We start from the raw sequence: 14,601 nt of genomic DNA on the forward strand, positions 1-14,601 counted from the left end.
TGTTCCCACTGCCAGCATTTGATACAGGAGATGAACGGCCTGGCAGCGTGTGTATGACATTGCATTAGTCACACCATCACATAACAAGAGGTAAAGGGTCACTTCGTGGGCAATCTGCTGTTAAACAGCGACTGCGGTATTGCACTCCTAGGCTTATTTTGGGAGGTTATTTTCTCCCTCCGCCCCGACAGCGGATTGTACAATCTGTCTGCATCATGTACAGAAAGGGACGACGTCTCTAGGGCTTTGATCGTTAAGCAAGCACACACTCGGATCACATGTGAAATGCAATCCGATCTGCGCAGCGCCGCTGTTTAGAAGCGCTTGGAGCCATCTGAGAGGATGCTTTGTATCTCACGTGGTCCCGGGTTTAATTCCACGCAGTCTCACCCAGCCCTGGTTCCAGCCGCCAAACTTCAGCCCTGTCCATCTCCTCAACTTTATTGTCTCTGATTTGCTTTTGTTTTTGTAAATTCCTCTTGAATCCCAGGCACAGAGAGGGGGGTGGGAGCGAGACACGGCCCGCGAACATGAAGTGCGCCGGGATTGCAGTGGGAGTTTGTCTACTGATGGTGCTGTGTCGAGTTGGCGAGGGACAAGCGGCAGGTCTGTACTTTATCCAACGGCGGACACACAGTAGAAAAGCAGCCGGGTTATATTTCTGCATGGTTGGTGCACTAAACGTTGTAAAGTAACTGGAGTTCCTTCTATGCATGTTGGTATCTGATCACTTAACTCCCCTACAGCATTAAGACAACAGAATGGTTTAGCTTCTGAATTTTAAAGCGAACTTTTCCAATGCTGGCAACAATATCTAACACTCTGGTCGACTCTCGACGCTTGTGTGTGTGTGTGTGTGTGTGTGTGTGTGTTGCCTTGAAGGACACAGCTGCCCTGCCGCACATGGTTTGATGCCGCCCAGCGCTGTGTTACCAGCCGCTGTTTGTTTGAACTGAGCTGTAAACGGAGCGTCTCCGGGAGAGGTTTGTGATGCACTGACAGGGAGGTGAAATTTTCCATTGTTTAGCCTTCGCAGTCCTCCAGAGTGAATATAATCGTCACCCAGGAATTGAAACTCCTCCCTTTACCTGGCGCCTGGCAGCGTCCAGCGGTGCCAGATGTTGGTGTATGTTTGGTTCAAGCAATCACTAAAATGCATGTTTAATTAAAAACCGGGATCCCGGGGTTGTGCGTCGCAGACTGACTGGTGTCACAGTCGGTCTGTTCCAACAGAACCGGTTTAATACTGCAAGGAGCCATCCCACTGTTTTTGAACAGTAACATCTTCTGAAGACGCGTGTGCTTGACTGAGCTAAAAGAAAGACCCGCATTTCTTTGGCACCTTCCACATCCACTTCGGGACTTCCCAAAGTTTTGCGGTTAATGAACGGTGAACTTTTAATTCCCCTCCCCTTTCTCACACCGAGATGTTTGTCCTCGGCTCCTCCACCGCCGGGGAGAGGCTGAATGCAGACTCGGGGAACAGGACCCCATTTACCCCCCTGGGTGGTCCACACCCCAACAGCATGGATATTGAATTCTCCAATTGCAGTAAACTGCTCCCCCTCAGTCTCCTCCATTTACCTATCACCCCTCCTCACCTGGACCCACCTCTTGCCTGCCAGCTCTTGCTCACCTCTTTGTACTGGCTACCTTTCAGTCCAGATGAAGGGTCTCGACCCAAAACGTCGACTGTCCATTTCTCTCCACAGGTACTGCCTGACCTGGTGAGTTCCTTCAGCTTGTTTTTTTTGCTCCAGATTTCAGCATCTGCTGTCTCTTGTGTCTCTGAACTTGAAACGTAGTCATGATGGTGCAAGAACGTGGTCTGACCTGGAGTTAACAGTGAGGTTTCGTCCTACAGTTACACTGACTTTAGGACAATGATTTCTCCTGACACCATTTGCAGTGATTTCATTTCTATTGGTTTCATTTAGATTTGCAGGAAATAGTGTGGTTCTATTCTCCAACAGTTAAAAGGAAACTTCTGCACCTTCAGTTTGCCCGCACTGAGCCACAGCAGCTTGTCAGCCATTCTGGGATTCTTTTCTAGCCCATTACCTGTGTCTGGTGTGTTGGTGAGGATCTGGTGAGAGACTTGTCCCTTTATCTCCTGACAAACTACTAAAGATTACTTAAACCCTTTTCTGCATTTAAATTCTATTGTGAAGATGGCTCTCTCTGAAATCGGAAAGCATGTTGGTCATCAAAGCTACCAACCCAACAGACTGTTGTTTTATATTAAGGAGATTAATGCTGAACTCGCTGGAAGTATGTGCTGATTTTCTATAATTGAACCATCTGATTTTAAAATTGATCTTCTATTGATTTTAATGGGGCTCGGTCGTCCCAACTAACCGGTGTTCACACTAAAGCCAGCAGATCTAGCTCAGTTGTTATTGTTCTTTTGTTTTTGGTTATCTTTCTTTTAAAGAAAAGATTTGCACCTTTACAACCTCTGAGAGGATACAGCTGATGGACTACCTTAGAAGTTCAAGGTAGAGATGGATGGACTTCTGGACTACAGGGGATAGGAAATGTTGGGCAGGACACCAGGGATAACCTGCCTGTTCCTTATATAGACAATTAGAATCTTTTTATAACCTGCTGTTTGTCTCAGTTTAACATCCCATCTTATAGGCAGCATCTGACAGTGGAGCTTGAGTGACCTAGTTTTGTGTCTGTCTTGTCTTAAGAGTCTGAGATGTTAGTAGTACCAATTAGATCAAAGTTTTTATTTCAGGAACTTGGGTTTAATTGGTCCACAGTTTGGTTGTTATAATGAGTCTTCCACTTGTGATGCTGACTTGTACAAGGTGATACTGGAGTAATAATGCCACCTGATTTGTGCTTTAAAATTACCACAGAGCTGAAATATATTCAACTGATATTGACTTGAACATTGAAGATTTCTCCTGACTGTTATAGTTAAATAGAAATTTATCATTTTTTGACATCTCAAACTACTGCATTTTAATTTCTCTGAAGTACTGTTGCTAACTTGGCTCTTGGAAGCATTTTTTTAAACATAATTGCACAAACAGCAGCAAGGTTAGTGATTAGTTGATTTGCTTTTGTTCCCTATGAGAAATGAGGTGGGTTCATCGATTTGATGGGCAAAAGTTTGGTACAATGGCTGCTTCAGTGTCCATTATAATTAACAGGTGAGGCATCAAATTAGCATCTAATCTGAATGACAGTAACTATATCCGTGTTCTGTTTCCTCACTAGTAACATCTTGTATACTTCTGCAGTGGGTGTGAAGACCACAATATGTTTGATTCCTCAAAACATGACTGTGGCAGTGCACTCTTAGTCTCACTTTTACCTTCTAAAGTTTGCTGCCCAGATCCCAACTTGTACCAGGTCCTTTCATTCAATTTGCTTTAAAATTAACATTTAACATCAAGTTATTGGCAAATGCTACTGGCTACTCTAACCTGGCACCATATCATGGCTAGAGTGTACATTTAAAAATGAACAATTGCTCTTTGTAGATTAGTCTCTGATTTGAATGGCACACTTCCAAAACTGAGGGTTGTTTTCAATGCTTTTTTTACATGGGATAAACTAGCGATGAATTTTTGAGACAGTTGGATAACTTATTTGAGGTCACTACATATGCCTTCCAGCATGTATGCAATTAAAGATTAGAGCAAGTAGTTCAATTTGCTTATGACCACTAAATAGGGATGATTAGTGAGCTGGAAAACTTCATTTTTATTGGTTCACAAAATAAAGGCAAAATTCCAAATTTTGTGAGTGATCTGTTTCAAGCTAAGAGATAGGAGGAGATGTTTCAATCACTTTCTCACTTTATTTTGGTATTGGTATTGGTTTATCATTGTCACTTGTACCGAGGTACAGTGAAAAGCTTGTCTTGCAAACCGATCGTACAGGTCAATTCATTACACAGTGCAATTACATTGAGTTAGTACAGAGTGCATTGATGTAGTACAGGTAAAAACAGTAACAGTACAGAGTAAAGTGTCACAGCTACAGAGAAAGTGCAGTGCAATAAGGTGCAAGGTCACAACAAGGTAGATCGTGAGGTCAGAGTCCATCTCATCGTATAAGGGAACCATTCAATAGTCTTATCATAGTGGGGTAGAAGCTGTCCTTAAGTCTGGTGGTACGTGCCCTCAGGCACCTGTATCTTCTACCTGATGGAAGAGGAGAGAAGAGAGAAATGTCCCAGGTGGGTGGATCTTTGGTTATGCTGGCTGCTACACCAAGACAGCGAGAGGTAAAGACAGAGTCCATGGAGGGGAGGCTGGTGTCCCTGATGCACTGGGCTGTGTCCACAACTCTCTGCAGCTTCTTGTGGTCCTGGGCAGAGCAGTTGCCGTACCAAGCCGTGATACATCCAGATAGGATGCTTTTTATGGTGCATTGGTAAAAGTTGGTGAGAGTGCCTTGAAGGGTAAAAGTGCCTTTTGTAAGGCAGGATCACCTTAACTGTAGGAAAACAAGCATGAAAGATGCATACCATAAACAGCAACACTTTTGCACCAAGAATATTGATGCCTCAAACTGGTTTAGCAATGTGGGAATTGTCAATATTTAAAACTTTGAATGCAGCACCACCACTGGTTAGAATTTGATTGTACAGATTAAGAGCACCTTCCAACAGTAGTTTCTGATGTGGCTCAAAAGGTAGCCCCAATGGCTTTGAGTCTGAACATGTGAGCACCAAAGGTGGGCCCTTCAGGGCAAGGGAGTATTGTGTTCAGAAATCCTGTCTTTTGGATGCGATGTTAAAGGTGACTGGTTTTTAGGATCTCGTCATGCTTTTTTGAAGAACAGACATTAAAATGTAGGCCAGTACAGAACAGGAACAGGCCCTTTAGCCCACAGTGTCTGCACTGAACACGATGCCGAATTAACCTAAATCTCTTCTGCCTGCACGTGATCCATATCCCTCTATTCCCTGCATATTCATGTGACTGTCTAAAAGCCTCTTGAATACCACTACTATATCTACTTTCCCTACTCCCCACCCCGCAGCAGCCTATTCCAGGCACCTACCACCGTGTGTGTGTGTGTGTGTGTGTGTGTGTGTGTGTGTGTATACATATACCCACATATCTCCTTTAAACCTTCCCCCTCTTGCCTTAAATGCATGTCCTCTAGTATTTGACATTTCTACCCTGGGGGGAAAAGATTCTGACTGTCTACCCTATCTATGCCTCTCATAATCTTTAACTTTTATTAGGTCTCCTCTCAGCCTCTGACACTCCAGAGAAATAACCCAATTTGTCCAACCTCTTTGGAGCTCATACCCTCTAATCAAGACAGCGTCCTGGTAAACCTCTGCATCCTCTCCAAAGCCTCCACATCCTTCCTGTAACGGGGTGACCAGAATTGTACACAATACTCCAAGTGTGGCCTAACCAAAGATTTATACAGCTGCAACATGACTTCCTGACTCTTGTACTTAATGCCCCGATCAATGAAGGCAAGTCCGCCATATGCTGCCTTTACCACCCTATCTACTTGCGTGGCTACTTTCAGGTCCCCAAGATCCCTCTGTACATCAAAGACCCTGTTGTCCCCAAACCTGATCATTATTTATCCCTCAAACATTTAACCTGAATCTCTTGTGTGGAAATTGGCTGCCACATTTCTTCTATCATAATAGCAGTTATGCTTAAGGTGTTTTGTTCATTGTTTATGCACTAGGCTGTGCTGAAAAGGGGGTCTCAAAGCCACGAAAGAAATGCAAGTCTGCAGAGTGTGGAGCATTTTGTGATGCAAACGTTGCTACACAAAATTTAAATATTCTCTTTTGTGTTGACTAAACTGGTTCTTAATTTGTGGGGGTGTTGGAGCATGATTTGAAGATGCAGATCCATTAAACTTGGTGGCAATTGTCAAGTGGGGTGTCTTCAGGAAAAAACAACCAGCTGATTCTTGTGTTAGATATCGTGTATTATTGCCCATTATTTAATGTCCTATTTGTGTGTGCTTTTTTTTTATAGAATGTGCAGAATTGGAGTCCTGTGCATCTTGCGTTACTGGCAATGCTTTACTGAACTTAACAAACTGCGTATGGGTACATTGTCAGTCAGGTGAGTGCTTTGTACATTATTCAAGATTCTGTGCAGCAGTCTAATGAGGTCAAATGACGTAAAGGTCTTTAAATGCTATTTGTTAGCTTTCAGCTTGTTTATAAAAACCTTCTGTTGGGTCAACACCTTGAGCAGTTTAAAATGCAGCACATTTTAGCATTCTAAAAATAGTTTTGAGTACATGATCTAGCTGGATTCAACAGCAGCCCTTCTACAGACTTGCTAATTAAATATAAGCCGAAACAAGTACCTTGTGGATGAGTATTATGAAGTGTCCCAGATATATTCATTGCTTCTGTAGTCTCAACTACCAGAGTTCACTTACCAACCTTATAAATTTGGGCATTTTGAAACAAGTTACAAATGTTGAAGCAAAGTATTTCACAAAATTTGCAATCGCCATCTTTTAATGGAAAGAATGTACTGCAGAAAAATACTTCCACAGCGTACATTGTCAAAGTGTCAGAGCAAAAGTTGAGTGCTCTATTTTTATCTGTGGCTCTTTTCCCTAGGTAGACTGAACATCTTGGCTCAGGTGGATGTTTGAGATTACGTCAACCATTTGCTTCTGCTCTGAGTGGGGATTAACATCCTTGCTCCTGATATTGATCTGTAGCTGTCAATCATCCTCTAGTTCCCTACTGGCCAAGTGGATGTGGGTATGGAATTGGTGAATCACTTACCAACTCCAGTGATGCTTGGGAATAAGATGTTAATTGCAGTTGAAGTAACAACATTTATTTTTGGATCATCTATTGTTTTTTGAATGTGTGCTCTGTTAACTGGGAGTTTTCTACAAATGTTTCATTGTTGCCCTATGTAAGTGAGTAGCTGCTTTAAATATTTAAGAGCTTGAAGCATAATAGAGCACCTCGAGTGCTGATTTTAGTTTGTTGCAGTGCTGAGTCTGCAGGAGCTGGGTATTGTATACAATGGACAGTTAAGAAATAAATATCTATCAACAGTCTATACTGGATTGCAACAGTTTGCAATCCAGGTGTCGTATTTGACCCCAAGTTGATTTTCGTACATAGTATCTGCAGAAGCATAAAGGTTATCTTTGTCCACCACACACTCCCAATCTCTCAGCCTTGTCTGCTGCGGAAACTCTCTCATCAACACTTTGTTCCTCTTGGGCTTAGCTATTCCAATGCATTCCTGGCTGACATGACATCTACACGAGGTGTTGCTTCAAGAAGCCATCATCTATCATCAAAGATCCCCACCATCCAGGCCATGCCATCTTCTCGCAGCTCCCATCGGGCAGGAGGTACAGAAGCCTGAAGTCCCACACCACCAGGTTCAGGAACAGTGACTTCCCTTCAACCATCTGGTTCTTGAACTAACCTGCACAGCCCTAATCACTACCTCAGTAAAGCAACACCATGACCACTTTACACCACAATACACATTATTTTTGTTCTAATTGTTCTTGTATAATTTGTTTTTCTTATGAATATTGTCTCTAATGCGATGTGCCTGTGATTCTGCTGCAAGCAAGTTTCTTATTGCATTCGTGCATGCATGTACTTGTACATATGACAAACTTGACATCTGGTTTGCTCTCAGTAAACCTGAAGCTATCTAAAACCCTCCTACTGTGTTGTATCTTGAGGTGAGTTCTGTTCAGCCAAATCCTCTGGGTCCTGACCTACTCTGCTTCAATTAAATGTGATTCTTAAAGCTACTTGCCCTCTATTACCTCCCTATCCCTGCTAACCCCTTTTAGTTCTGCAACCCTCTATCTATGCTCCTCCAATTGTGGCCTCTTGGTCATCCTTGAACAGAGTTGGTCTTCAGCTGTCAGGGCCCTAAGTTTCTCCCACCTTTTCTCATCTTCAAGGTCATGCTTAAACTGATCTTTGACTAAGTTTTTGGTGCTTTGTCCCTACTTTTCCTCAATTGGGGCAGTTTTTGTTTGCCCCTGCACAGTCCCACGGAGGATTAAATTAATGTTCTATATAATTTCCATATAGATAGAATTATTCATCATTCTGGCCATGTTATTTGACCCATTTTCCACAAAAACCTCCAGGTTTATAACTTCTAATTCTTCACTAGTTGTGTATGGTGATGAGCTATGAAATATTGGGTACCAGTGTGGTGGTGCCTGCTTTGTCATGAGGAAAATTAGCCTATGTAACATTGGAACAACGTGTCACAGGAAGAGACCATTTGGCCGATGTACTCATGCATATGACAATAACCTCTACTTTGATTTTGAAAAGAATCTGAGTGTACACTCTCCAAGCCCTTCTGTTTTTCTACATCATATAATAACCAGTCATTTTGTGTATGTCCCCTTGTTAAATACACTTGTCCCTACTTTTCCAGATTGAATTCTTTTTGGCAAGTTCCTGCAGCCTGGAATTTGTCCTCGCAGCTAGCTTTTCCAACCACTAATCCAAGAGAAAAATGGTCCAACACAAGACCAAGAGAGTGGCTTTCATAAGTGGTTGTTGCTTTTGATGTAACAATGGATCTTTGTATTGGAGCCACAACAATAATCTCTGCTTATAGTCACTGCAGTAAGAACCAACCATTCTGTGGTTCATGGAAAAATGTAGTGTATAGTAAAAATTCCAACCTGAGTGGATAAGTGTGCAATATTATAGCAAGACACTTCTCTGGAATTTGCTTCCATTGAAGTTTATGGAACCAAACATTGGAAGCACTGCACAACATGCAGCCGATACCATTTAGTGCCATCACCCTAGGCTTAATTTTAACTATCTGGTTTATCGCATTTCAACCTGCTGTTGTGCATACCAGCTACATGAGTTTCTTTTGTACATCTGGTTTATCGGCTCCTTATTTCTGTTTTAATTTTAGTTCTAAACCCATTGTAGTTCTGAAGCTTCAAGTGTGTTGATTTAAATCAGAGTCCAGTGATTGCAGAGTCTTCATTTATAGGTTTGCTCTTCAGAACTGGAGTATTGTTGAATTATTTAGTGTGATCTTGTACCTCCAACAGAGCCAATTGCCAGACGTGTTATGCCAAGGCAAAGATTGTTCCGTTCCCACAGAATTTCTTTGGAAGAAAATGATCTGGCTGGTTGAAAATCAGAGACCTCAAGGGCCTTTGCTTAGAAATTATATTGCGTAACACTGTTGTACATTTTGTTTATCCTTCCGGATTCTGCAGCCCTCTGCTGCCCCATGAAAACTTGGAACCTTTCTTCCCCACACCCAAAGAGGGGGATGATCCTGAGCTTCTGTGGCAAACAGTGTAGAAAATTGGTGTGGAAGTGGGAGCAGGGCTCATTAATGAGCATTGGGTTGCAATGGGGCATGGAGCCATGGTTTTGGGGAAAAGCTTCACCACAGAGAATACATTGTGATCAGTAGATTTTGAATTGGAGGAATTTTATGGTGGATTATTTAGAGAATAGTGTGAGAGAAGGGCCTGGGGTTGAATTGGTAAAGCCTCCAGCATCCATTCACCAGTATTTTTGCATATTTTCTGGCTGATTGGCTATACTGTGATAATTAAGTAGTGTTCTTGGAGCATAAAGTGTATTGGCTGAGTGACTGGGGGCACGAGGGACTACAGATGCTGGAAGCTGGAACAACAAACAATCTGCTGGAGAACCTCCACAGGTCAAGCAGCATCCGTGGGCTGGGGAAAGTTGGAAGGAATTTTCGATGTTTTGGATGGGGAGGTAGCCAGTATTTTATTTATGTGTGTGTGTGTGTGTGTGTGTGTGTGCGGACGGACGAAGATGGAGCCAGGAGAGGGGTGAGGAGGGCGACAGCTAAGTTATTGGACTTCATTCAAGATGTGGGTGTTATCTGCAAAGCCAATATTAATTGCCCATCCTATTTACTCTTGAAGGTGATAGGGAGCTTCTGCCTTGAACCACTGTAGTCCTTCTGATAAAGGTGTTCCCATGGTTTTTTTTAAAGGGGCTGGTGTTCCAGGATTTGGACTTGAGATTTAAGGCCAGGTGCTATATTTCCCTGTCCAGTTGGTGTGGTCTGGAGGGAACCTGCAAGTGGTGGAGTTGCCATGCACCCTGTTGCCCTTGGTGGCAAACTTGGAGGTGCTGTCAGTGTCCCAGAAGTAAAGATGGCACACAGCTGCCAGTATGTTAGTGGAAGGGGAGATAAATGTCTAAGGTGGTGGATAGGGTGACAATCAAGTGGGATGCTGTCAACCTTCTCAAGTTGTTGGCACTGAACTCATCTGAGTATTCCATCACATTCTTGATTTGTGTTTTGTAAATGTTGGGAAGGCTTCGGAATGTCAGGAAGTGAGTTGTTTGTCACATTGAGCTTATCTGATCTCCTCTTGTAGCCATGGGAATTAAGGCCCGTTCAGTTGAGTTTCTGGTTATCGGTGACCTCCAGGATGTCGATGGTGGGAAACTCAGCATGATAATGCCATTAAATGTCAGATAAATGGTTGCACCCTTTTGTTGGAGGTGGTCATTGGAGCTTTTGCTGCATCAATGTTATCTGCTGCCACTTCTTGGCTCTTGGCTGAATGTTGTCCAGGTCTTGTTGCATGCAGACTGCTTCATTTGCTGAGCTGTTGCAAATGGAACAGGACATTGCAATCATCTGCAAACATCCCTACTTATGACCAGTAACAATATGCCAGGACTATTGATCTGAAGAAATGTTGGAATTCCATGGTGGCTGCAGAATTTAAATTTTAAACCTGGAATTTAAAAAAAACTTGCTTCATTGATGGTGACCATAAAACCAGATTTCTGTAAAGACATAGTTGCCTCACTAGAGTCCTCAAAGGAAATCTATTGTCCAGCTCTAGTCTCCAACTGCAAACTCATCGATGTGGATAACTCTTAACTGCCTTCTGAAATGGCAAACTGCTTTTTTCAGGGGTAGTTGGCAAAGAGCAGTAAGTGCCAAACTTGTCAGGAGTATCCAGATCCTGTAAACAGATAAGTTTGCTGACCTGTGGAATTTTCACCAATTCAATTTGATAAAGTAGGTTGTCGGTAATTCATGTACCTGTCTCTCTTATTTTAGCGTTGGGAAATGAGCAGTAGTGGGAGGCATTCAGTCCCATGGGACTGTTCCACCATTTGATAAGATCCCTGGCTTCATCCACTTTTCTCCAACCCCCTCAAACCCTCAGTGCCCAAAATCTATTGATCTTGGGTTTTTGAGTATATACCAGCTGAGCATTCACAATGCTCTGATGTAGATAATTGAATTTTTTATAAAGGACTTCATCCTCTGTGTTAAATGTCCAACTCCTCATCCTGATTCCTGACTTGTCAGCCTAAGGAAGTGGTCTCCTAGTATCAACACTGCCAATTCCTCCCAATCCTGTCTTGGCGAGCACCTTGTTCTATACTCCATTGAACAGGACTAGCCTGTATTCAGATCTCTTGTGGGACAACCTCTGGATCACAGGAATCTGTCTGGACTACAAGCAAATAATGTTCCCAGGGATGAGACGGGAAAGTTGGAGGCCAACCATCAGATGAATTGTAATCTTGTTAACTAGCGAATGGTCTAGCGGTGTTGTGGCCCCTCCTCCACTAGACTACCTTGTGCATAATGGTAATTTCTCATCTAAAGCTGCCAGTAACTTGGCGTCTTCCAACCTTTTTAGGTGGTCTGCTTGGTTAATAATTAACATCAGGTGCTCAAGGTGAAGTTTGAACTGGGCTGTTGATGATGCTGCCATTGAGCCTTCTAGTCCCTTTGCAATTTCACCCTGTAAACTGTTGAATTTGCCATTTATGTATTAAACAATAATATATTCACTTGCTAGATTTAAAGGGATTGAAACCTTTTTCAAAAAAAATTGTGCAAGTGTAATTTGAACAGCATGACAAGTAATGTCAGTTTATTTTGGTCTGATCTGTTACTGAGTTAGATGAAATCGTGACAGCTTTGAGATGAGTTGGTGTTGGGAACTCTACATATTTTTAACTCTAGCCAAAGTGGATTGTTCAGATTTCCACAATATCACTGTACATAATGGGTGTTGAGCAGGCACGGTAGTGCAGCAGTTAGCGTAACGCTATTACAGCGCCAGTGACCCGGGTTCAATTCCAGCTACTGTCTGTAAGGAGTTTGTACATTCTACCCCGTGTCTGCGTGGGTTTCCTCCGGGTGCTCCAGTTTCGTCCCACATTCCAAAGACGTACAGGTTAGGAAGTTGTGGGTGTGCTATGTTGGCGCCGGAAGCGTGGCGACACTTGCGGGCTGTCCCCAGAGCACTGCGCAAAAGATGCATTTCACTGCGTTTCGATGTACATGTGACCAATAAAGATATCTTACAGTGTATTGGTCCTGAGTTTGTGACTAATGAATTTGGATTTGTCATAATATGTGTAGGTGCAGATATAGTTGCAACATTTTAATTTTAAGGTAGCATTATTAGCAAAGATTATCGCTGGGGTGTATAAGTCGGCAAAGAGGTTACAAAGCAAACATCTGCAGGAGAAAAGTGGTTTACGGAGATCGAATTTGCAGAGAACACATAAGTGAAATTTTGGTCATCTTTTATTTGGTAGGACTGTGCTACAGGAGAGGCCAAGAAACTGAAAATCCTATGAAATTGTTGGCAGCTTACGAAGCAATACTGCCAATAATTGTAGTGTGGCAAATGATGAATTTGTAGTACTATTATTCTGGTTACATCAAAATAACAATTTATATGGTGGCCATGTTTTGATTATACATTTTTTGACTTTCAAAATATGAAGTCAGGTGGTTCTCCTCTCTTCTTGAAGAAGCACTGTCCCCCTCAAAACACTTGTAACTTGTTGGAAGAAAAAGGGTATTTCTGGACACTAATTAGCTTTCTCAGAAAGGTTGCTCTTGATCTTGGTCTAAAGCTGGAATGGTCCTTCGGGACGTTGGTTTTGCTGTTGCAAATGAGCAATTCTAACCAGCTGAGACGAGCAGATTGGGGATTTGAACGTGTTGAATTTCACATCACTAAATGACCTTAAATGGCAGTGAGATGTCTTGAACCTCTGCAGTCCTGGTGTAGATGCTCCTACAATGCTATTAGGGAAGTAGACACAGCAACAATGAAGTAACTGCGGTTACATTTCCAAGTCAGCTTGGAGAGGAGCTTTCTGAAGTGGTGGTCCTTGTCCTGATTTGGAAGTCCTGGGTTAGGGAGGTGCTGTTGGAGTGGCAAAGGCAAATAACAGCAATTCATTTTTGTAGGTGGCACACATTCCACCACCAGTGCACAGCGAATGCAGGAAATGAACATTGGTGGTAGATGAGGTGCCAGTCATGCGGGCTGCTTTTTCCTAGGAGGTGTTAAGCTGTTTGTTATTAAACTGCAGTCAGCCAGACAAGTGGAAAGTATTCCATCGTGCTCCTGGCTTGTGTTTTTTCGATGTTGGAAACTGGCTACAGGGTAGCCAGTCTCCAACCTGATTTTGTAAGCAGAATTTCTGGTCAATGGTGACCCCAAGGATGTAGATCTGGGAGATATGGCAATACCTTTTTGGATATCAAGGAGAGGTGATGGGACCCTCTCGTTGGAGATGGTTATTGTGTGGCACCTGTGGTATAAATGTTGTTTGCCACTTCTCGGTCCATGCCCGAATGTTTGTCTTGCTCTGTAAAATTGGTCTACATGTTGAAGAGTTGTGAATGGAATAGAACATTGTGCAATTATCAGTGAACATTCCATTCCATTTCTGAACACTTTTTTTGATGACTGGAAGGTCATTAAAGAGCTGAAGATGTTTTGATCAGAGACACTACACTGAGGAACTTCTGCACAGGTATCATGGGCTGGGATGGTTGACTTCCAACTGCAACGGTTTTCCCCGTTTGAGGTATGACTCCAACCATGGGTGATTTTTTTTCCCTTGGTGTCTGGGTGAGAAACAAAGTGAGAAAGGGACTAGGTGGGGAATACAAGATGAAATTCTACCCCCCACCCCCCACAGATGCTGCTCAACCCCCTGTTCCGCCAGCAGATGTTTGTTGCTCCAGGTTCTAGCATCTGCCGTCTCTTGTCTCCAAGGTGAAATTCTGGTCTTAGGGATGGGACTTCCCATTTAAAACCAATAATCAACCACTGTATTTGGATAATCCCATGAAGACTGTTCTACCATTTTATAGTTTATTTGTGGGCAATTGTTCAGACTTTTTTTGCATTCCATCTTTTGAGCAAGTATGCATGCACACCATTCAAAATTCTCACCATCCACAAACGAGAGTGCAGTTCCAGAGAAAATACCTTGAGTGCAAGTTGCTTGAAACAGCTGGGTTACAGGACAAGCAATCAAATTCTTGTGCTTTTGAAGGCTAGAAACTTAATGATACAGGAACATAATGAGAGTAAACCATTGGCCCTTCAGATCTGTTCTGCCATTCATCAAGTTCATGACTATCTTCCACCTCCAGAGCCATTTTCCTGAACTATTCCCATATCTTGTGGTTGACTTTATTCCCAGAAATTTTTCCTTGGGTGGAAATGTCAAATACTGCAGGGCATAGCTATATGGAGAGAGGGGCAATGTTTAAGGGAGATTGACAAGGCATCAGTTCTTGGGTCACACGTTTTCTGCTAAAC

The 14,601-nt window shown here is 42.8% G+C and overlaps 1 protein-coding gene across 1 annotated transcript in view; it reads left to right on the forward strand.

Moving 5' to 3' along the window:
- cd164l2 (CD164 sialomucin-like 2) overlaps positions 1 to 14,601 on the forward strand; it is a 53,777-nt gene that overhangs the window by 1,024 nt on the left and 38,152 nt on the right. Inside the window, exons 2-3 of the mRNA XM_052036470.1 lie at positions 491 to 606; positions 5,982 to 6,071. Coding sequence (XP_051892430.1) covers positions 531 to 606; positions 5,982 to 6,071 — 166 coding nt within the window. The 5' untranslated portion in view covers positions 491 to 530. The remainder of the gene's footprint in view (positions 1 to 490; positions 607 to 5,981; positions 6,072 to 14,601) is intronic.

This window comes from Pristis pectinata, chromosome 22 (assembly GCF_009764475.1).
Source record: "Pristis pectinata isolate sPriPec2 chromosome 22, sPriPec2.1.pri, whole genome shotgun sequence".
Taxonomy (NCBI): Eukaryota; Metazoa; Chordata; class Chondrichthyes; order Rhinopristiformes; family Pristidae; genus Pristis; species Pristis pectinata.